Raw genomic sequence first — 21729 nt, 5'->3', positions numbered from 1 at the left:
CTGTTGACAGTCCAGTTTGTTTTGCATTCCCCAAATGTAGTTTTAGCTGTATGCTGTATTCTTCCTTCCTACATAACTTGCTTGCCAGTCTGTCAATCTGTCTATATGAAGCTTGGGATAATTACAGTACTAGATTTTCTTAAGAGCATCCTGTTAGTATTTCATAAATATTTTATGAAATGAGTGACCATATGGCTGTAGGTTCAAACCCAAATGCATTCTGGTATATGTAGTTCTGAATCTCTTAAAGAAAAGAGGTAGATTCCTGACTGCATTGGGTTGGAGATACAAATAAGCAGCTGTTTCCTGTTAAATAATACAAAAAGGACAAAACCCAGCATAACGCCATAGCAGCTTTGCTTCCTAAACCTGCTATGATTGAACGTGATTTATAATATATATGTAACCCTAAGCTGCTGTCAGTTAGTTATAGTACAAGTTAATGTGACTGTGAAATCTCAGTTTCAGGCAAGTGGTGCATTGGTAAAATGTGTGCCAGGCACTCTGTCAGATCCTCTATGAATGAATGCACATTTAAACACTCCTCTGTGCAGTAGAATGGGTGTTGCTGATTTCAGAACTCATCCGTGCTTTAGTTTCCTTTCTATCTTTCTGATCCAGCCATTTATCAGTTCTGTCATGCAAACATAATCATTTTTGACACCAAATACATTTCAATAGATTTTTCCAAAACTTGCACCACTCAGTAATATCAGTCAAACTCTACTGCACACTCTCAAGTTGTTTGTCACACTCTGGAAACTGGAAGTTTCTCCCTTCAGCAAAACATGAGTTCAAGACTCAAAAGTCAAATTAAACAAAGCAGTACTTCAGTAACTCCTGGAAGGATCACCTGTAGCTTGTCCCAGAACTGAGCTAATCACTTTTACAATGTCCAGGAAGCTGTGCGCCTCATTAGTGGCTCTGAGCTAATAATCCCGGCTATAATAATCAATCTTAAACAAAGCCGACGCTCTGGGGGCTGTTGTTCCAGCAGTTTGTTTGCTCTGCGCAGTCTTTCTGTTTAGTTTCTTGAGAGCCAGTGAGTTTAACTCCCATTAGTGAAACAAAGCACTGATTCCTGCGCTCACAGCTGCCAGCAGCCCAGCCCATCGGAGCTTCTTCCAGGGTCCCAGTGTCCTCTTTTCATGCCCCACATTCAGCTATTGTCTGGGAGAGGGCTCCAGCAGGTTTAACGGGAGATAATAGAAACAGGCTGTGAAAGAACGGGAATTCTCCCAGAGCACATGCATTTGTAATCCTTCACAAAGGCTGTGGCATTTTTAGAAGGGGGAGGAGAAAAAAAAAAAAAAAAAAGTTGAAAGAATTATAAATGATCACTTTGGTATTTAGCATTAAGCGTTCGCTGCATTTCTTTTGTTGAAGATTTTGTTTTTTATCTAACGAACTGGTTTTAAGTTGGACAGGTCCGAACAGCTCAGTAGTACACCTCCCAATCTCTTATGCACTCACTCACTATTTATTTCACCTCAGACAACATTAACGTTAAAAAAAATAGGAATACAAATTGCATTTCGATAGAGACATATTATTCCCTGTAAACCTTAAATGAGTTCTAAACCAGTGCATTGCAATTCCATCCAGTTCAAAGCAGACAATTATTTGCAGGCATTAAAAAAAAAGACTACTTGGAGGGGGGGTTGAGGGGGGGGGGATTCCAGTGCCATCAGTAAGTAGACGAATAAACACAGGGATTAGCCATTGCTGAATGCTGATAGCCAGTCTTATGCTTGCTGGAGCTTAGCAGTGCCTTGGCCACAATAGCCCAGAAGTTCACGGTCAAGCGCAGACAATAGAGGAGTGAGCGGCATTAGTGTCCGAGGCTCAAGCAGTCCCAGAGCGGCCCCTTCCAGCCAACTCTCCCATGACCCCCTTCAGTTGCGGGGTCGTAGGACAGGAGGGGATGTTCACGCCTGCTGTCTGTATCGCCCTGCAGATGAGCTGGGTGGGAGGTGGGGGGGGGGAGCAGACTCAGCAGCTGGAAACTGGAACAGCACCGTTTCAGGATCAAGTTCAAGCCCACATTCAATATGCAGAGCCAGGGGGCGGGGCAGCTTTGAGTCCTGCTCCGGGTCAAGGCCTAAGTCAATGGGGGGCGGAATTTAGAAAATATCAAATGGGGTGCAAATTGAGTGCATTGGCGGGGGGGGGGGGGGGGGGGGGTTGGGGTGGTGGAGTGGCATGGGAATCTTGGAGAGGAAAGGAAGCTGGGGTGTGGGGCTGGGAAGGTACAGATGGGTGAGGGGGGGTGTATTGGGACTGCTGCTGCTGCCTTCTCAAAGGAGCCTGGGCTATTGTCACGCACCAAGAGTCACAATGGACCCAGGTCAGCCTGGTGACCCCTCCAAACACAGCCATTGTCCTGCTATCCAGCTCGCCAGCTCCCTCTCTCTGTCACTCTCAATGGTTCAATAGCTGTGGGATTCCAGCCTCCTATTGTGACAGCCAGCCTACAGATCTGTTCTTAGGGGGGAGGAGGGGGGGGCAGTAAAAGAGCTATCAATCAGAATATCGGAATGTCAAGTGCACCCCCTACCCCCCAAAAAACCCAGCACAGCCACCCTCCCGCTGATCCATTGTGCCATTGGAGTCACCCCCACCCCCTTCTCCCACCCCCACCTGGGAATGAAGTCTTCAGAAAGGAAGCACTCACTGCTTTAGCCTTTGGTCTGTCCAGCACTCTGAGAATATCAGCCTGACTGTCTGTGGATGGGGTACCCCAATATTGTAACCATTTTAGGACCCCTGTTTTCTATAGTGAAAATAGGGGAGCTGTACAGCTCCTGCAAAAATCAGTACCAAAAAAACCCATCAAAATGCTAGAAAAACTAGAGAATTAACAGCACAGTATCCTTTCTCTGATCTATACAATTGTAAAAATGATATACAGTATTAATGACTAAGAGATGATCTTTATAGTCCTCCCTGCAGTCACATCACCTGCCCTTATTATAAAATAAATGAAAGCTGTCAAGATGTATTTTATCACCCCATAAACTTTTAGAACCTATTGTGGCCTTTTTTCACTTTTTTTTTTGTTTTGTTTTGTAAAGATCGCAAGTGTTATATTAAAAAGATACAGATTTAGCTGCATAGTCCAGTCACAGTGAGCAGGGTTAGCTGTATAGTCCAGTCACAGTGAGCAGGGTTAGCTGTATAGTCCAGTCACAGTGAGCAGGGTTAGCTGTATAGCCTTGAAATATATACGAATATAAGAACTTAATAAAATTTACGAACGAGAGGAGGCCATTCAGTCTCTCTATGTCTGTCCAATTCCTGGTAGCTGATTGATCTAGTGTAGCTGATTGATCTCATAATTTGGTCAATCGAGTCTTCAAGGATCCCATCGAAGGATCCCAGTGTGTGGGAGTGATGCTGGGCTCTCCCTGTCACTCTGAGTGTCACGCAGACAGAGAGTGAGAAGGAGACAAAGCGATAAGAGCTTCTTGCCACACTGGAGGAAGTGATGCAATATTCCAGCTGCACTGCGCTTCAGAGGGCTGAGTTTGACCATGTGAATTTGTTAAGAGGAACTCATCTGCTAAACAATACTTTAGAAGTCACATTTCCGCTGGCTTTTTATTAGTTTAAAAAGGATTACTCCGCGTGAAGTAAACTCTAACAAAACATGACCGTCGTGTGTTTGCGTGAATAAACTAAAACAAAATGTGCAGACTGTCAACACATCGACTGGAGAGACTCCGAGTATCAACATGAGGTGAACAGCATGACGGTATCGCACCCACACTCCACGCTGTCTTTTCACTGAGTACAAGTGGGATAGATATTAAAAGATCATATAGATTCAAAGAAGGACCTTAAAGTGAGCAAAGTTACACAAGTGGGCCTCCGTAGGGTTCAATACACATGGAAACAATAAAACAATAGAAAAGTCCTGCAAATAAATCCTTATGGTAGTTGCATTATAGGTGAACAACTGCCATAGGATGGATTTCATTTTGGGCCCTTGTCATTGAGCGCTCCTTTAAGGGTCAGGAAGACCCCAGTAATGATATGGGACACAGCAGCTGTACAGCATGTGATTTTATTGGCTGGCTTCACTTCTGGAATTCTCTCTCCTCTCCAGGATTGGCTGGCAGCCCTGAGCTGGCGTTCCTGGTGGAGCCCAGTGATGTCATCGCAGTGAGGGACCGCCCCCTCATGCTGGACTGCCAGGTGGAGGGGGAGGGGCCTATCTCAGTGACCTGGCGGAAGAACGGGGTTGCAATGGTGACGGGGCAGAGAGCCAGCATCCTGGTCAATGGCTCTCTGCTGATCCAGAGCTTCCACAAGCGGCGCGACGGCAACGAGACGGACGCGGGAGAGTATGAATGCGCCGTGCAGAACCGCTATGGCATGCTGCTGAGCAGGAGGGCACGCGTGCAGCTGGCATGTGAGTGACACAGGCCTCCAAGCTCACACCTTCAACACACACACAGAGACAGGGGAATACGCTGATACACAGAGCGCTCAGACACACCTTCAACACACACACAGAGACAGGGGAATACACTGATACACAGAGCACTCAGACACACCTTCAACACACAGAGACAGGGGAATACACTCACAGAGCACTCAGACACACCTTCAACACACACACAGAGACAGGGGAATACACTGATACACAGAGCACTCAGACACACCTTCAACACACACACAGAGACAGGGGAATACACTGATACACAGAGCACTCAGACACACCTTCAACACACACACAGAGACAGGGGAATACACTGATACACAGAGCACTCAGACACACCTTCAACACACACACAGAGACAGGGGAATACACTGATACACAGAGCACTCAGACACACCTTCAACACACACACAGAGACAGGGGAATACACTGATACACAGAGCACTCAGACACACCTTCAACACACACACAGAGACAGGGGAATACACTGATACACAGAGCGCTCAGACACACCTTCAGTTCACTTCAGTAGTGTCTTCAGGGTCACGAGAGCATGTCAGTCAATAGGGGGAGCAGATGGAAAGGGGCCATTGAAAGGGATGGGGAAATGACCAAGCAAGTGCTTCTGATTTGCAAATGCAGATTTCTTTAAACTTGTGCAGCACCAGATCTCATGTTTACTGTAATATGTGTTTCTTTCAAAACTCAACATGTGAGGCATAGAAGGGCACAATAATACTTCAGCTCTGATCAAAAGTGTTGCATCACCCAGACTTTTAGGATTCAGTCATAATTAAAAAAAAATAAAACTATATAAACATCATTTAGATCTTTTATTTAACATCTTGTAATCAAAGAAGCTAAAAGTCTACTGGAAGCCATTATAATAATAATAATAATAATAAATAATAATAATAATAATAATAATAATAATAATAATAACAGTTAGATTTCGAAGTTATTGTCCTTTTTTGTCAGTTTTTCATTCCGTGTATGGAAAACTCCTAAGCTGTATGTAATTCAATATGTTAACGTAACATTATTCAGCAGGTTTCATTTAACTTCATGAAGAAAAATGAGTTCATTCTATAGGGTGATGCAAAACCTTTAGCCAGCGCTGTACAGCACAGCACCAAATCCACCACTGCAGTCATTGCTTTGAGAAGGGGGTTTATTTGCCTAAATTAGACCTTAAATCTCCTTTTTTAACAACAAAAGAAGCCCGTTTTCTTTTCTCTTTAATATCCCCCCTGTGATTTTTATTGCCCCCGCCCCCACCCTCTTCAGGACCTTTCTCTAACCCGGGGGGTGCTGTTGACCCCTCCTCTTTAGCCTCATGCTGTCCGAGTGCTGTGTTAATAGAACTGAGTTATGGGTGACCGGGGTGGGGTTATCGCTGGGGGGAGAGGTTACCAAGGTGATGCTCTTTCATTTAAAGGAAGCCCTCCTTTGACACCCTGCCTCTGTCTGCTCTCAGCTCTCCCCAAGTTCCACACTCACCCCCAGTCGATGCTGGTGGAGGAGGGAGGCGTGGCTCGGTTTCAGTGCCAGGTCCAGGGGGTCCCAGAGGCTGTGATCAGCTGGGAGCAGAACCGCACAGCTCTGCAGACCAACGACCTGAGGTAAGGACCCCCACCAGTCTGAAACATCACCCAATCGATTCCTCTCATTTACAAGCGGTTTGCTGTTTCACTGAATCCTGGCCATTAAGCCATGTGTGAAAAATATCTCAAAGTACAGCCAGCACACCAAAGTGTAACCGTTAATCTGTCCCCCTGCAGCCCCTAGTGCATGTAATAAATGCACCAGCGTGGAATAAATGTTTCTTAAATCCACTGGGGTGTTGCAGGGGGGACAGGTTAAGGGATGCACTCTGGTGTGCTGGCTGTACACATGGGTGCTTTAAACTTTTTAACAGGTCACCAAAGAGTGAAACAGAACAGACAAGATATACAGAGTGATTATAAATAGAAAGAACCATGAATACAACTCTGCACCCATACCAAGCTGCTATTTCAGCTGCTTGCTTTTTGGTTGTTGCTGCAAGGTTGTAAATGACACAGCGGGTAGAATTCCTTTTCACGCACACAGGATCCCTTATAGGACCCTCATAGGAGGCTGTGTGGTCCAGTGGTTAAAGAAACAGGCTTGTAACCAGGAGGTTCAAATCCCAGCTCAGCCACTGACTCACTGTGTGACCCCGAGCAAGTCACTGAACCTCCTTGTGCTGTGTCTTTGGGGTGAGACGTTGTTGTAAGTGACTCTGCAGCTGATGCATAGTTCACACACCCTAATCTTGTACCTTGTAAAGCGCTTTGTGATGGTGCTCCACTATGAAAGGCGCTATATAAAAATTATTATTATAAAAGTTAAAAGCGAAGCAAAGTGTAACAGACAAAGTGAAAACATGCAAAAGCATAGGTAAGCATTGTAAAGCCCAGAGCAGTATGGTAAAGCATATTAAAAACTTTGCATTGCAAGGTAACTGCAGAGTATAACCATGAGAAAAGCATGGGGGAAACTTGCATAAAACATTTTTTTGTTTATATTCATAGATTGACATCAGGGCTGAAGAAAGAAATCATTTTACTGTACGGTCCTTTTAGAGAAAGGGAACAGGCGGTTCTGTTCCCAGTTCCGCGGGCGGTGTGAAACGGAAGGGGTTCGGGGAGCTGTTTCAGGTCTTGCTTTCCTTGCAGGTACACCCTGCTCCCCGCCGGCATTCTTCAAATCACTGGAGTGCGCCGCTCAGACTCTGCCCTCTACCGTTGCGTGGCGACCAACATTGCAAACACGCGCTACAGCCACGAGGGGCAGCTCAACGTGTCTGGTGAGCACCGTGACTGGACCCCGTGCGCGAGGACTGCTGAAGGACTTGTTAAGGGTTTCTGGTTCAGGAAACCATTTCTTCCAACAGGGTTATGTTCTCGTTTTTTCAAAGCACTGTTTTATCTAAGAGACAACAGTCCTTACCCCTTTATAATTATTAATATGTTTTATGTTGTTATTTCCGAGTACAGTAGTGTTAGCAGTAGCAGTTATTGTGATTGCTCATGATAATTGGCTTGTCGTATTTCCCAGTCCCTGTTAAGTATCTACTGTGGAATCATTTACACAAGCAGTTCATTCTTCACGGTGTTTCTGGTTTCATTTCTTTGCTAGTTACGGTTCCGAAGACCTACAAAGAGCCATTCATCCTCTCCGGTCCTCAGAACCTGACTCTCACCGTTCACCAGACCGCCATCTTGGAGTGCATCGCCACGGGCAACCCTCGACCAATCGTCTCCTGGAGCCGGCAGGGTAGGACAGAGCCTCGCCCACTTTACACACGGTTGTTCCTGTGATAGGTTGTGCTGCTGGATTAGCTCAGACAGTGAAACTCAGATTCAGAAACCCTGTGCTTAAAACTGCATGATAATATTGCTGATACCAAAAGAGGGTAGAGAATGGATTTCAAAATCATGGGCCGCGCTTCATTCAAAAGTACAGCGATGGTAACAGCGCTGGTACTGGTGAGAGTCAAGGAAATGAATTGTAAAGTTAGTTAGCTCTCCTTTAGGTTGGCACCTGTGATAACTGTCCAAACGTTGTGTCTCCCTGGCAGATGGGCGCTCCATCGGCGTGGAAGGGATCCAGGTTCTTGGGACGGGGAACCTGATGATTTCGGACGTGTCGCTCCAGCACTCGGGGGTGTACGTGTGTGCAGCGAACCGGCCCGGGACCAGAATGAGACGGACTGCGCTGGGGAGGCTCGTGGTTCAGGGTAAGAGGCGACTCCACAGCTTCTTCTATGAGAACTAGAAACCTGCACCGAGCCACTGAGCCCAACATGGCCCACTGCTGTGGAACTCCGAAAAGCTCCTTCAAACCCACTGAAACACTGTCCGCAGTGCTGGGGAAGTTACTTTCAAGAAGTAATCTGTTACACTTACAAGTCACTTGAACAAACTAGGTACAGTTACTTCACACAGTTCCAAACTGTTCCTTCTCAGACACAGTTTACAAGTTACACAGATATTTCCTTCAGGCCAGGCTGCAGCTCTAATTATTCCTTGAAGATCCAGCTGTCGAACCCACTCACTATCTCCTCTGATTACCATTTGAAGCACTTAAATGTAACTAAAAGCAACTCTGTTATTTTTTCACGTAAAATGTAATCCGTTACCGCATTTCATTACAGTTACAAGTTACTGAAAAATGTAATCAGATTACAGTAATTAATTACATGCAGTGCATTACATCCCAGCACTGGCCCTCCCCACTAAAGAGTCCTATGACACACTATGCTGTAGAACAATTCCAGACCTGGAATTGCTATCCTTACAATCAATAAGTAATCAAGCAGATAGTATCCCAGTCTATGGTAATGTCATGTGAACTCATCAAAGCAATGTGAACTCCGGTATTTCAAATCACCCTGAAGGAAAGGGTCGTGTAATTAAACTACGTTTAGATCTGTAACGTTAAACAGCAAATGACTAGTAGTATGAGGGGAAGCTGAAAGCATGCGCTTATCCAAGTCTTGATGTTCCTGATTAAGAACTAAAAGACCTGCGGTTCAATTCTCTTGAAAATGATAAACTATTAATATTATATCAAAGCATAATCATGTTCATAGCCTTTTTATAATTTAATGTGAATTATAACCCTATAGCTCTTAATACATACTCAACATGCATATGGATTAAGAGCACCCATCCATTAAACACTGGAGCTGCATGCTGTCATACTACAAGAAACATCTATAATCCAAGGACAAACATTTCGACTCAAAGCCTTGATTTTAGAAACAGTAAAAAAAAAAAAAAACTTAATAAAATCAACGACAAATGTTTCAACTAAGAAACTGAATACATTCAATGAGGTCTTTCTCAATGTCTTCAATGTTGCAAAATGACTTTGTTATCTGAATTGAGTTTGTTTATTTTAGCATTTCCAAACTTAACAGTATTGAGTGTGAATAACTATGGAAAAATGGCCTTGTGCCTATTGGATTGCGCTGCATACCGACAGACTGGAGAATTGCAAACGTAATACCGATCCACAAAAAGGGAGACAAAACCAAACCAGGTAACTACAGAACAATAAGCCTGACTGCTATTATATGCAAACTATAATAAGATCCAAAATAGAAAATTACCTATATGGTAACAGTATCCTGGTAGACAGTCAACATGGTTTTTGGAAAGGGAGATCGTGTCTAATTAACCTGCTTGATTTTTTTGAGGATGCAACATCGATAATGGATAATTGCAAAGCATATGACATGGTTTATTTAGATTTCCAGAAAGATTTTTACCAAGTCCCACATAAAAGATTAATTCTCAAATGGAATGAGGTAGGGATTCAAGGAAACGCATGCACATGGATTAGGGAGTGGTTAACATGTAGAAAACAGAAAGGACTGATTAGAGGAGACACCTCAAAATAGAGTGATAACCAGTGGAGCACCACAGGGATCAGTATTAGGACACCTTGGCTGACCTAAGCCCTCCCCACCTGGGTGATGCTCGGCCAATTGTGCGCCATCCCTTGGGAGTTCTCATCCATGGTTGGCTGTGGAATAGCCTAGACTCGAATCGGCGACCTGCTGGCTATAGGCCACATCCTGCACTTCACCCGGAGCGCCTTTACCAGATGCACCACTTTGGGGCTCCACATGTCACTTTAAACAATTTCATAATAAGTTTCTTTGAGTATGCACAGTGCCCCTCCTGCATAGCTCAGCTCAGGATTGTGAGGAGTGTGTTTGTGGGGCTGACCTTTCACACAGCCTCTCCTGACCCCTCTGTCAGGCTCCCCTTGAACTCCAGCCTGCATCGAATCCCATTCACCTTGAGAGAGCACCTCATTGCATATGCTGCTGAGCGCCAGGCAGCTGCAGTGTGGCGCTGGACAATAGAAGCCATCTGACCAGCCTCAATGCACAAGGAGAGTTGGGGGAGGTGTGTGGGAGAGGTGTTAACATTCCCCTCCGACCCCCGACCCGGACAGACCCAGCTGATGAATCGAATAAACTTGGCTGTTTTAGAAGTGGCCGGAGAGATTGATGACAGAATGGCAGTGTGGGGGACAAAGCGGCCGGTCGGGGGCGTGGCCTGCTACTGTCTAGCAGAGAGGCAGAGTCAAGATCAGCACTATTGAGAAAATCTGGATAATCAATGGTGTAAATCAGCACCCTTTCAGGAGGTACAAAAAGAGGGAACTTTAATTCTGAAGCTGCAGAAACACTAGACACAACTCTAACATACTGTATTAACCAGCGCACGCACACACACACACAGACCAGCGTGTGTTTAAAAATATACAAGTCAATGCAAGATCTTCACACAGCGTGTGTTTAAAAATATATAAATCAATGCAAGATCTTCACACGGCGTGTGTTTAAAAATATACAAGTCAATGCAAGATCTTCACACGGCGTGTGTTTAAAAATATACAAATCAATGCAAGATCTTCACACGGCGTGTGTTTAAAAACATACCAGTCAATGCAAGATCTTCACACGGCGTGTGTTTAAAAATATATAAATCAATGCAAGATCTTCACACGGCGTGTGTTTAAAAATATACAAATCAATGCAAGATCTTCACACGGCGCGTGTTTTCAGGTAAACGTTTCGCAAACACTGTCGACCGTTCAGCATTTTTATTTTGATCTGTTTACAAGTTTAAATTCTCACAGCCCGCACTGAAACCTGCCAAAGAAACTTCTGGGCAATGTATTTCTCTTTTGATTTCCTTAGCTCGAAGACTCGATCCCCTTATAAAATGTGTCTGTGGTATACTATAGTAAAAGCAAAGCAGAGCACAGCATGCAACCCGAGTGTAATCACTTGCAAAGCGGCCCAGCCCTGCACACAACGCTGCTGCGCTGTCTAAGGGAGACAACAGCAGCCACTGGGAGAACAGTACCACAGCAGGTCATATATATAAAATCCAATAGTATGAAAAACCAATAGCCACTGGTACCCCATTGTCGCTCCACAGTGCCACACCAGCATCAGACACACAGCGTGCACCAGCACGAGGACCACTGCTGTGCAATAGTGGCTCCATTCTGCTGTCAGTGCCTCTGTGGTCTGTTAAACAGTTCCCCTACTGCAGGGCTTCTTCAGGTTGATATACGGGCATGTTTCAAGGGTTTCTTTAAACACAGAGCCCTGTATATGAACCCTGCTGCGGTTTGCCGTTCCAGAGGAGCTGAGTGGCACTGAAGATAAACGAGCCACGCTGAACTTCAAGTGCGAAGGGTTCTCCCTCTCCCAACCCCTCTTGCCCTCTCCCTCTCCTCTCTCTCAGTGCTGTGAATGCTCCCTGGCCCGGCTGAGATTAATTACAGTGTGAGGAGAGCACTTCAGACCCCATTCAGAAGCTCTATAGCTGCTGGAGTCCCATTCAAGTAGAAAGAACATCAATCTTAACCCCCAACGAGCTCCTTCCACCTGCTCCACAAGCACTCAGGTGGATTAGAAACACTTACCAAAGCACTAGCTGCTGTGAACCCATAGCATAGCAAAGAGCACAGGCATTTCACTTTTATTACACTGTACAGCTATGGGCAAAGGCTTTGCAAATAGGATTTACACACAAAAAAACGATATGAACATAATTTAGATCTTTTATTTAACCTTGTGTGATCAAAGAAACTACAAAATGATATCGCAGAAAATCTACCGGAGGCCATAATAGTAGTACAGTATTTCGAAATGTCACATTTTTTGAAAATTACAACGCGATATGTAATTCAATATTTTAACGTAACATTATTTAGCAGGTTTCCTTCGATTTTTTGAAGCTAAACGATTAATTCTATAGGGTGATCTCACTGGGAAATTAGGGAAGATCGGGTGGCAAGATTTCTTGCAAAACCCTGTTTGAACAAACCCAGGTCTCCGATGATATCATTAGAGCTTCTGTTTTTCAGAGTTTATTTCATGGTTCTGTGTTTTATTTTTAATCCATGTATGGCAGGGCTTTTGTTGTGTATTCCATGTTAAAAGTGAAGTGTGGTGTTTAAAAGTTCTGGGGTTCTGATGTGCTGAGGCATCATGAGAATTGAACAAATCAAGAGACAGAACAAATGGGAATCGCAGTGAACTTCACCCTGAACCAGGTGAGACAACAACACTACACCTTGAACCAGGGGAGACAACAAAACTGCACCCTGAACCAGGGGAGACAACAACACTGCACCCTGAACCAGGGGAGACAACCACACTGCACACTGAACCAGGGGAGACAACCACACTGCACCCTGAACCAGGGGAGACAACCACACTGCACACTGAACCAGGGGAGACAACAACACTGCACCCTGAACCAGGGGAGACAACCACACTGCACACTGAACCAGGAGAGACAAGAACACCGCACCCTGAACCAGGGAGTCAACAACACTACACTCTGAGACAGGATAGATGAGAACACTGCACCCTGAACCAGGGGAGACAACAACACTGCACCCTGAACCAGGAGAGACAAGAACACTGCACCCTGAACCAGGGGAGACAACCACACTGCACACTGAACCAGGGGAGACAACCACACTGCACACTGAACCAGGAGAGACAAGAACACCGCACCCTGAACCAGGGAGTCAACAACTACACTGCTGAACCAGGGGAGACAAGAACACTGCACCCTGAACCAGGGGAGACAACAACACTGCACCCTGAACCAGGAGAGACAAGAACATCGCACCCTGAACCAGGGAGTCAACAACACTACACTCTGAGACAGGGTCCCTGAACCAGGGGAGACGACAACACTGCACCCTGAACCAGGGGAGACGAGAACACTGCACCCTGAACCAGGGGAGACAACAACACTGCACCCTGAACCAGGGGAGACGACAACACTGCACCCTGAACCAGGAGAGACAAGAACACCGCACCCTGAACCAGGGAGCACTCTGAGACAGGATAGATGAGAACACTGCACCCTGAACCAGGGGAGACAACAACACTGCACCCTGAACCAGGGGAGACACCGCACCCTGAACACTGCACCCTGAACCAGGGGAGACGACAACACTGCACCCTGAACCAGGGGAGACGAGAACACTGCACCCTGAACCAGGGAGACAAGAACACAAAATATTTTTAAAATATTGGATTTTGGAAAAAAACAACCCTGACCTATAGCTTTTGTAAAACCCAGAAACTTTTCAGTTAAAATATTTCAAAACTAAAGTAACTAATATAATATCTAATCCTCAGAAACATGTTTCAGAGTCAGAAAAGGTCATTTTTCACAGGGACAGCAAGTAGTGCCTTTTTTGTATCAAACAAAGCTAATGCAAGACCAAGGGGCCTAAGAATGGGGGGGTGGGGGGGGGGGGGGGGGGGGGGTTTACATGAATTCTCCAAATTGATGAATGATTCCATATTGAATAGTGCAGCCACCCCTCCAGCGCGGTTTCTATAGCAGGGTGGAGGCTGTATTCACGCTGAGGTGATAGATCAGCTCTGGAGCTCTAATGAGATGCAAGGGAAAGGCAGAGCCATTTAGCTGCCATTGTCCCCCATTGAGATCAATGTCATGCTCTGGCAATGGGGCACAGCTGTCCCACAGTCACAGGGGCTGGGCCGGGGGAGGGTGTGGCTACGAGACAATGGGACGGAACAGATGGGAGGGGTCAGGACCGAGTGGGTGTGGGTTTTTTTTTTTTTTTTTTTTGAAGTCTCATTTTGAGATGTAAAATACAGAAGATACTAAAAGGTTACTTCCGTTCTGTTTTTTTTTTCCATTTTAGACTTGAAATCCATTTTCTGACGTTTTCTTAATGTTAAAATAACGCATTTGTGTTCAAAAGCATGCCTTGTATTTTGCAATGGTTACCTGAAATTAACATTGCGCAGAAGGGCAATCTCCTTTTTGATTCATGCAGGATTTCTTGCTTCGTTTTTTGTCTAAATAGTGACTGATCAATGACAGCTCAGAAATATATTTTTTGTTTGTTTTTTTTTAGAAACCTTCAAGGCACAAATACTTTAATAAATAAATATCATTAAATACCACTAAATTCATGCTAATTATTAGATCAATAGTTGTCCGTCATGATAACTTTTATTTTAATTGATGCCTAAGCAGATATACACCAGAGAGAGTTTGAAGAATGAATTCTTTACCAGTAAATCTGACTCACAGTCCGCTTATCTGCGACCAAGCAGAGTTGGTTGCAATAGCACGTTTTTGTTGCCCTCTGCAGGATAGCTTTGGTAGTGCAATACTGCTCTTTATATGATTTCAATACTCTGGTCTATAGGAACCAGCGCGGCAAAGAAAATCTAAACGGTCCTCATTCACACGTTTAGAAATATTACATGAGAAACGTGATAGGTGAAGTGAGAAACGCTTCGGCTGGAAGACAGGAGCACTATTGAGCGTGTGAGATCATTTAGAAATGCAGTAATTCCTCTCCACATTGCTGGGTTCCTCGTACAGCAGGATTCACAAGCCAGCATGAGCAAAACATGACTGACAGTAAAGTGTGCGGGAGCGCTTAGCCTTGCCACATTGTGAAATTCATATTGATTTTAAAGTGTAACCTCATTTTTATTTAACGAACTCTACAGTTTTCTTAATGTTTTCTTTTTTTTATTATTATTCTGTTGTGCTATGTAGAAATCCGCCACTGTTTTACAGCTTTCTTTGGAAACAGAATGATTTTCCCAGCCCCAGTGCGTTACACCCTGCCTCTCTCCTCCTCGCAGCCCCGCCTGAGTTCCTGCAATGGCCGCAGTCCTCCTCCAGGCCAGCAGGGAGCAGTGCAGTGTTCAGCTGTGTGGCGCAGGGGGTTCCCGAGCCCCATCTCATCTGGCTAAAGAATGGCAAGATCCTGACTCCAGGAGAAAACGTCAAGCTCACCAGCAATAACAGGTACGGCCACCAGGGGCAGCCCTAACACTAGAATGCAGTGTGACACGTGTTTAGCAAATGGTTATTTATTTATTTATTTATCCAGTGTTTAACACGTGGTTAAGGAGTTTTATGTGACTAGCAGTTCCACGCTTCTGCCACCAGAGGTCACTGCAAACAATTTAGAAGAATGATATTTGTTGCCTTATACGGGGGATATAATAGATTTAAAAGCACTGGTTAGCGCCCCTTTAGCACTGTAAAGCACAGAGAGGTCTAGTAAAGCATAGGCAAGCAGTGTAAAGCACAGAGAGACGTGGTAAAGCATAGGCAAGCATTGTAACGCACAGAGAGGTCTGGTAAAGCATAGGCAAGCATTGTAACGCACAGAGAGGTCTGGTAAAGCATAGGCAAGCATTGTAAAACACAGAGAGGATCGGTAAAGCATATTAAAAAAATATGGCAAACCATAGAAGCATTTCCTGTCCGAAGATGGTATCCTTCAAACAGAGCTGCTTTGTGGTCACTGTGTTCAGAGGCAGTGCTAGCAGATCTCATTCCTCTGGGAGCTGCTTTGTGGTCACTGTGTTCAGTGAGTGAGTGTTTCTCCCCTCAGCACTCTGGCCATCACTCGCATCACCTCGGAGGACGAGGCGATCTACCAGTGCATTGCAGAGAATGGAGCCGGCACCAACCAGGCCAGCGCCCGGCTGGCAGTGTCCCTGTCCAGGGAGCTGCCGGACTCCCCGGAGAAGCTGTCCGCCTCCCCCCTCTCCAGCACCTCAATCCAGGTGACCTGGGCACAGCCCCCCACGGAGGTGACCGACGGCATCATCGGATACGTCCTGCACATCCGCAAGATCGGGGGTAGGAGCAGCTCTGTCCTGTCAGCCGGTTGATCGGAGCCCCAGCCCGCGCCCCCGCGTGACACCTGCGATTCTCTCGCTTTGTTTCAGAGCCGGACAGTCAGGAGCTGCAGGAGGCCGTCAGTAAGACCACGTTCCAGCATCTCTTCAGTAACCTGGAGGCCTCCACCACCTACTCCATCTACCTGAAGGCTTACTCCCCGCTCGGGGCCAGCAAGCGGTCCCTCAGCGTTGTGACAACCACCTTGGGAGATGGTGAGTCTGTGTTGCCAGGGAAACGCGAGGGTAGCAGGGTGGCTTCCTCTAAATGAGTTTTCTATGGCCCTGTTGTGTGTGCAGTTGCCATTTACCACCGCTCTCCAGTATACATTCACTTCCTTCCTGTGGCATAGATAATAGGTTCCACCAGAACTGTACACTGGTGTTCTAAGGTTCCCGTAGGAAACTGTGTGGGTCCTATTGCCTGTAAGACAGGAAGAAAGAGAATCAAGGAAACTTGCTGAGTGAAATGTGGAGCACTGTGCTGAGCGCAGCTGCAAGGTGCGCTGTTGTCAACATGTTTTTCCCCTCAAGGTACATTTGACCTTGGGTGTGGTCTGTGTCTGGAACAACATTGTTGAAATAAATAGATACTGTTCAGAAAGCAGAAAGTTAGATATTGTTAGGAAAGCAGAGTGTAAGCAGACTTCACAAAGTTCATCTTCACACACACGAAGTTAAGTAAGATATATAAGACAGGCACACATTAGGGAGAATGAGACAATCTCTCCTGATGACAGACCGTCTCCGTACCTGAGCTATCTCCCAGCACATCAGATAACCGATCATTAACTGATTTCTGTTTGTAACTCGGTGCCACATTGTTGTGTCTCTCGCTAAATGCTTTAGCTCTATGTGTGTAACTTTTGAATACTGAATCAATAAATGGAAACTCGCTAACCTCGCCATTGTGCGCACTGCTTTGCAGACGTCAGACCTGTTTCCTTAACTCTGTCTCCCTCTCCTCCCCTCCAGTTCCAGCCACGTGTGGCTTCTTCACTAAGGTGCTGAACTCCAGCGCTGTGCAGGCTTTCTGGGAGCTGCCTCACAAGCCAGGCCGCGTGCAGGGCTTCAAGCTGTACCACCGCAGGCTGCCTCAGCCGGACTTCCAGGGGCCACAGCTGCTCCCCAGCACCAGCAATGCCTTCGTGTTCACCCAGCTCGGTCAGTCCTAGCACAGGGGCTTTTATACAGGAGCTTCAGAAAGGGCGATGTGTCCTGTTTGAAAAGGGCTGCCAGTACAGCTGGAATTCGTTGGCAGACGGCACAGTCTAAGTAATAGAGATAACTATCAGCTGTGGCTAAAGGTTTATGTCTCAATCCTAAAATTCTAGGTGATGGAACACCCCAGTCCATAGCTATATTACCATCACTTCGTAGATCACACGTTTTCCTATATGAAAGATTATGTTAAACATGTATATGATTTGCAATGAGATTTCTTTTTAAACTAGTGCTTTAGCCACAGGCGCGTATGCAACGTCTCACTCGCTCAGATGTTCTGATCTCAGGATCTCGGTGTGTTTCTCATGTCAGGGGCTGTGATAATATTTCTCCCCATGTTTTTCTAACTGCTTCTTCCACAATCCAAAATACCAAAGCAATACCAGCACAACATCTTTACACATTATGAATACTTTCTCCCCAGTCATTTGCACCCCCATTGAACAGGCTAGTTCCAGCTAGTGGCAAACTCTCTCAATGAATATGATGTGTCTGTAAGAGAAATTCCATGTTCCAGCAGCATTCAGCACTGCACCCTTTCTCTCAGACGGAATAGAGGGTGCCCGGGGGTGCCGTGACTGTGCCTGTTCTGTGTTGCAGAGCCCATGGCTGTGTATGAGATCAAGCTGTTGGCTTACAATGGAAACGGGGATGGAAACGGCACGGTCCGCATCGTCTCAATGAGGGAGGAGGACAGCAGTGACAAGACCAGAACGGGTAGGCTGTGCTTCCATCGCAATACAAATCTGTCACCTTACCTGCCCTGTGCTCCCATTGGCTGCACGGCTCTCCCGTGTGCAGTTTTGAAAGAAGCACGTGTTCTAGAAAGCATTTTAAAACATCTGGTTCTACATTAGATTAAAGAAAGCTTCCATGCCTTATACGCAGGAAATCATTTGCACTTCCTAGCACTTCGGAGCAGTGTCTTCTGGGTTGATGTTACTGGCTGGAAGCATGCCAGCTAATAAAGCAGCAGCTGGCTGGTTAGTGGCAGGAAAGAAGCTGTTGAAGGGGCCCGGAGAATTTTACGCTCAAGGTGAAATGACCAAGGAAGTGCAACGCTGTGTGAAAGCATGGCATAGAAACAGAGATTTCCTTACCCTAGTGTAGTACTGGATATCATTCATTATACATTCTTTCAAGTCTTCACATTTTAGACCTATATAACAAATAGAAGTCCACAGCAGGTAAGATTCGTGCTCTTCGTTAGCTACAGTTGCTTTGTCAGGTAACTTGATGCTCCTGAACGCGTGGCCTCGATGGATATCTGTGGTACAGCGAGGTGCTGCCTGCACTCCCCTCTCTGTGTCCTGGCTCTGTTGGGTGGAGGGTGCTAGGCTGTTGCATACCCTGTTATTCCAGTCTCACTGTGTGTCCCTCTGTTCTGCAGGCAGCGAGGCGGGATGTAACTGCAGGCAGGACAGCGAGGGCTCCATGACAGGGATCGTGGTGGGAATCCATATCGGCATGGCCTGCATCATCTTCTGTGTGCTCTTCCTCATGTTTGGGTACCGGAGGAGGTGAGATGGGCTGGGGAGGGGAGAGGAGAGGAGAGAGACAGGGGAGAGGAGAGAGAGGAGAGGGGAGAGAGGGGCTGGGGAGAGGAGAGGAGAGAGAGGGGCTGGGGAGAGGAGAGGAGAGAGAGGGGCTGGGGAGAGGAGAGGAGGGAGAGGGGCTGGGGAGAGGAGAGGAGGGAGAGGAGAGGGAGCTGGGGAGAGGAGGGAGAAGGGTTGGGGAGAGGAGAGAGGGGCTGAGGAGAGGAGATGAGAGGGGCTGGGGAGAGGAGAGGAGAGAGAGGGGCTGGGGAGAGGAGAGGAGGGAGAGGGGCTGGGGAGAGGAGAGGAGGGAGAGGGGCTGGGGAGAGGAGAGGAGAGAGGGGGCTGGGGAGAGGAGAGGAGGGAGAGGGGCTGGTGAGAAGAGGAGGAGATGGGCTGGGCAGAGGAGAGGAGGGGACTGATGAGAGAGAGAAGAGGGAGAGGGGCTGGGGAGAGGAGAGGAGGGAGAGGGGCTGGGGAGAGGAGAGGAGGGAGAGGTACTCGAAAGAGGAGAGGAGAGAAAGGGAGAGGCTGTGGAGAGGAGAAGAGAGGGACTTGGGAAACAATAGAGAGAGGGGCTGGGGCTGTGGAGGAGAAGAGAGAGGGAGGGAGGGGCTGTGGATGAGAGGAGAGGGGCTGTATGCATGGCACACTGACGCCTGGCTGTTTCCAGTCTGTTCTGCAGGAAGGGGACCCAGGACAGCTGGGCAGTGCCGCAGGGGACAGAGGCGGCTCAAGGGACTCAGCTCAACGTCGGACACAAGAAAGGAGTCGGCCAACCAGCTGAAGCCATTGAGCTTGTCACACAGGTGAGGCCCAGTCAGGGTGCGCAGTGTCTCAGCTACCAGCAGGTGCACGCCTCTCTTTCTGATTTGCTGTATTGTTGTTGAAGTACATGCATGGCAGCTGTTAAAGGTTTGGTTCACACTAAAACCATCCAGTCCAAAATCGTACATGTGTATAGCCTCTAGCTTAGGTCTGTGTATTCTAATGCTGTATGCAGGTATGTCTTTATTTGTATTGTTTGGGACTGTGTTTTATAGCTGCAGTTTTGTGTTCTTTAGGGACAACATGTTGCATGTTTTGTATTACTGTATATAACACAGTATGCACAGCTAGTCCTGTCTCCTGTCCTGCAGTATACCTGTGAGCATGTATGAGAGGCTGAGAGGGGCTTCATGGTTTATAATATACACTAGAGGCAGAGTTGTGCCAAATTCTAATTCTGTTTTTTGTGTGTGTGTGTGTGTGTGTGTGTTCCCAGAACCAGTCATCAGCACAGACACAGCGTCCTTCACAGTGTGAGGTCCTGATTGAACAACACCAGCCTGGACAGCCAGGCTAAACACAACCCCCTCTGATACTCCCCTAACCAGCTCACCCCCTCCCACCTCTCCCCCCACCTGCCTGTCTGCCTCTCCCCCTGCCTGCCTGCCTCCAGCAGCCTGTAGGTTTACTAAGACCTGTTCAGCTCACTCTGCATTTTGTTAGCTGTAGGAAAATGCATGTAAAGAAGTTCTGATCACACTTAATACTCAAAAGATTGCTGTATTACCTGTATTGTGGTATCAGTAGTCTTAGGAGATATTGCCCTATACCGTGTCAGATTCACATGCTGTTTTCCCATCTAAGAATGGAAACATTGTGGAGATAAAGCCAAAGGTGATAAGCTGCTGATTGGTACAGCAATACCAAACACTGTCTCCTAGCTGCTATAACATTATAGCAGCCAAACAATGTGAAAACACCCTTTTATATTCACTAGAACTAAGTAACCAGATACTTATTTATTGCTGCTAAAACTGATTTAAGATTTAACATTTTAAGAGGTTTATTTTTCCTGAAAAAAAAAGGGAAATTACTTTATATAAACAATTCCCAGTAAATCTTATACAAACAAAACCAAAAATAAACAGCCTTGTTTGTGATACAAGAACCTGGCTACCAGAACTAAACAGTTTAGTGAGTTCAGAAGGCACACTATCTACCACACTAAACTACCAAACAAGTGAAGCGTCTGGTGAAGCAGGCAGGCAGCGGGCTGAGGAAGGCAAATGGGAGTGAGCCGAACCACTTTACCTCCAAAGATAGCTACCTCACCTGATGAGAATGTCGAAGCCAAAAACCACAATAGGGTCCGGAGCCAAGAGCGCGTCGCCGTGGCGACGGCCAAAAGAAGACTACCTCAAACCGGCAAGTGCTGATGCCAGCGTGTCATGTGCCAACCAACGCCTGTGTTTCCATGGATACCGAGTTCCGCCTTGACGAAATAGCCATGGGAGGCGACTCCCCCAACCACCCCCCCCCCAGGTAGCAATGCCTTGAAACCAAAAGAAATCTCTAAAGCAGAAAACTACACACTGTGGATCTCAGATGCCTGGTGCCTACACTCCTCCAGAGGGCCCTCCCAATGTAAATGGTTTAGAGTTTTCTTTTTGTTTGTTTTCGAACACACTCTGCGATAATTCAAGCAATAATATTATGAATTTTAAAAAGAAAATGTGTCTCCTGAAGGAAATACTAATGAGAGTCACATTGAAATTCTGTTCAGGTCTGAAAAGGTCCTTATTTTTGGAAAAAATGGACCACTAACTTGAACTCAACAACAGAAAAATACCAACGTTCAATGTATTGCTTATGCTGACTTGACAATAGATATATTATCTCTCAATTCTGAAGCACAATTGAATGAATACAATGTGTTTGCCAGACCAAAAGCATTCGGGTTACAACACACTACAGACAAATTCTCAGCTGGA

The 21729-nt window shown here is 46.3% G+C and overlaps 1 protein-coding gene across 1 annotated transcript; it reads left to right on the top strand.

Annotated features, from left to right (window-relative positions):
• Positions 1 to 1885: 1885 nt before the first annotated feature.
• On the top strand, positions 1886 to 20315 carry si:ch211-57n23.4 (immunoglobulin superfamily DCC subclass member 3). Its single transcript, XM_041243162.1, has 14 exons — positions 1886 to 1973; positions 4109 to 4414; positions 5922 to 6066; positions 7144 to 7274; positions 7607 to 7744; positions 8049 to 8207; positions 15162 to 15327; positions 15923 to 16173; positions 16263 to 16427; positions 17187 to 17375; positions 18036 to 18152; positions 18826 to 18955; positions 19644 to 19779; positions 20235 to 20315. The coding sequence occupies exons 1-14, from the start codon at positions 1886 to 1888 to the stop codon at positions 20313 to 20315; spliced, it is 2202 nt and encodes a 733-aa protein (XP_041099096.1).
• Positions 20316 to 21729: the final 1414 nt, after the last annotated feature.

This window comes from Polyodon spathula, unplaced genomic scaffold (genome assembly GCF_017654505.1).
Source record: "Polyodon spathula isolate WHYD16114869_AA unplaced genomic scaffold, ASM1765450v1 scaffolds_1601, whole genome shotgun sequence".
NCBI classification, from domain to species: Eukaryota; Metazoa; Chordata; class Actinopteri; order Acipenseriformes; family Polyodontidae; genus Polyodon; species Polyodon spathula.
Note: the sequence above shows the minus strand (reverse complement) of the source record. Positions and strands in the feature narration are given on the sequence as shown.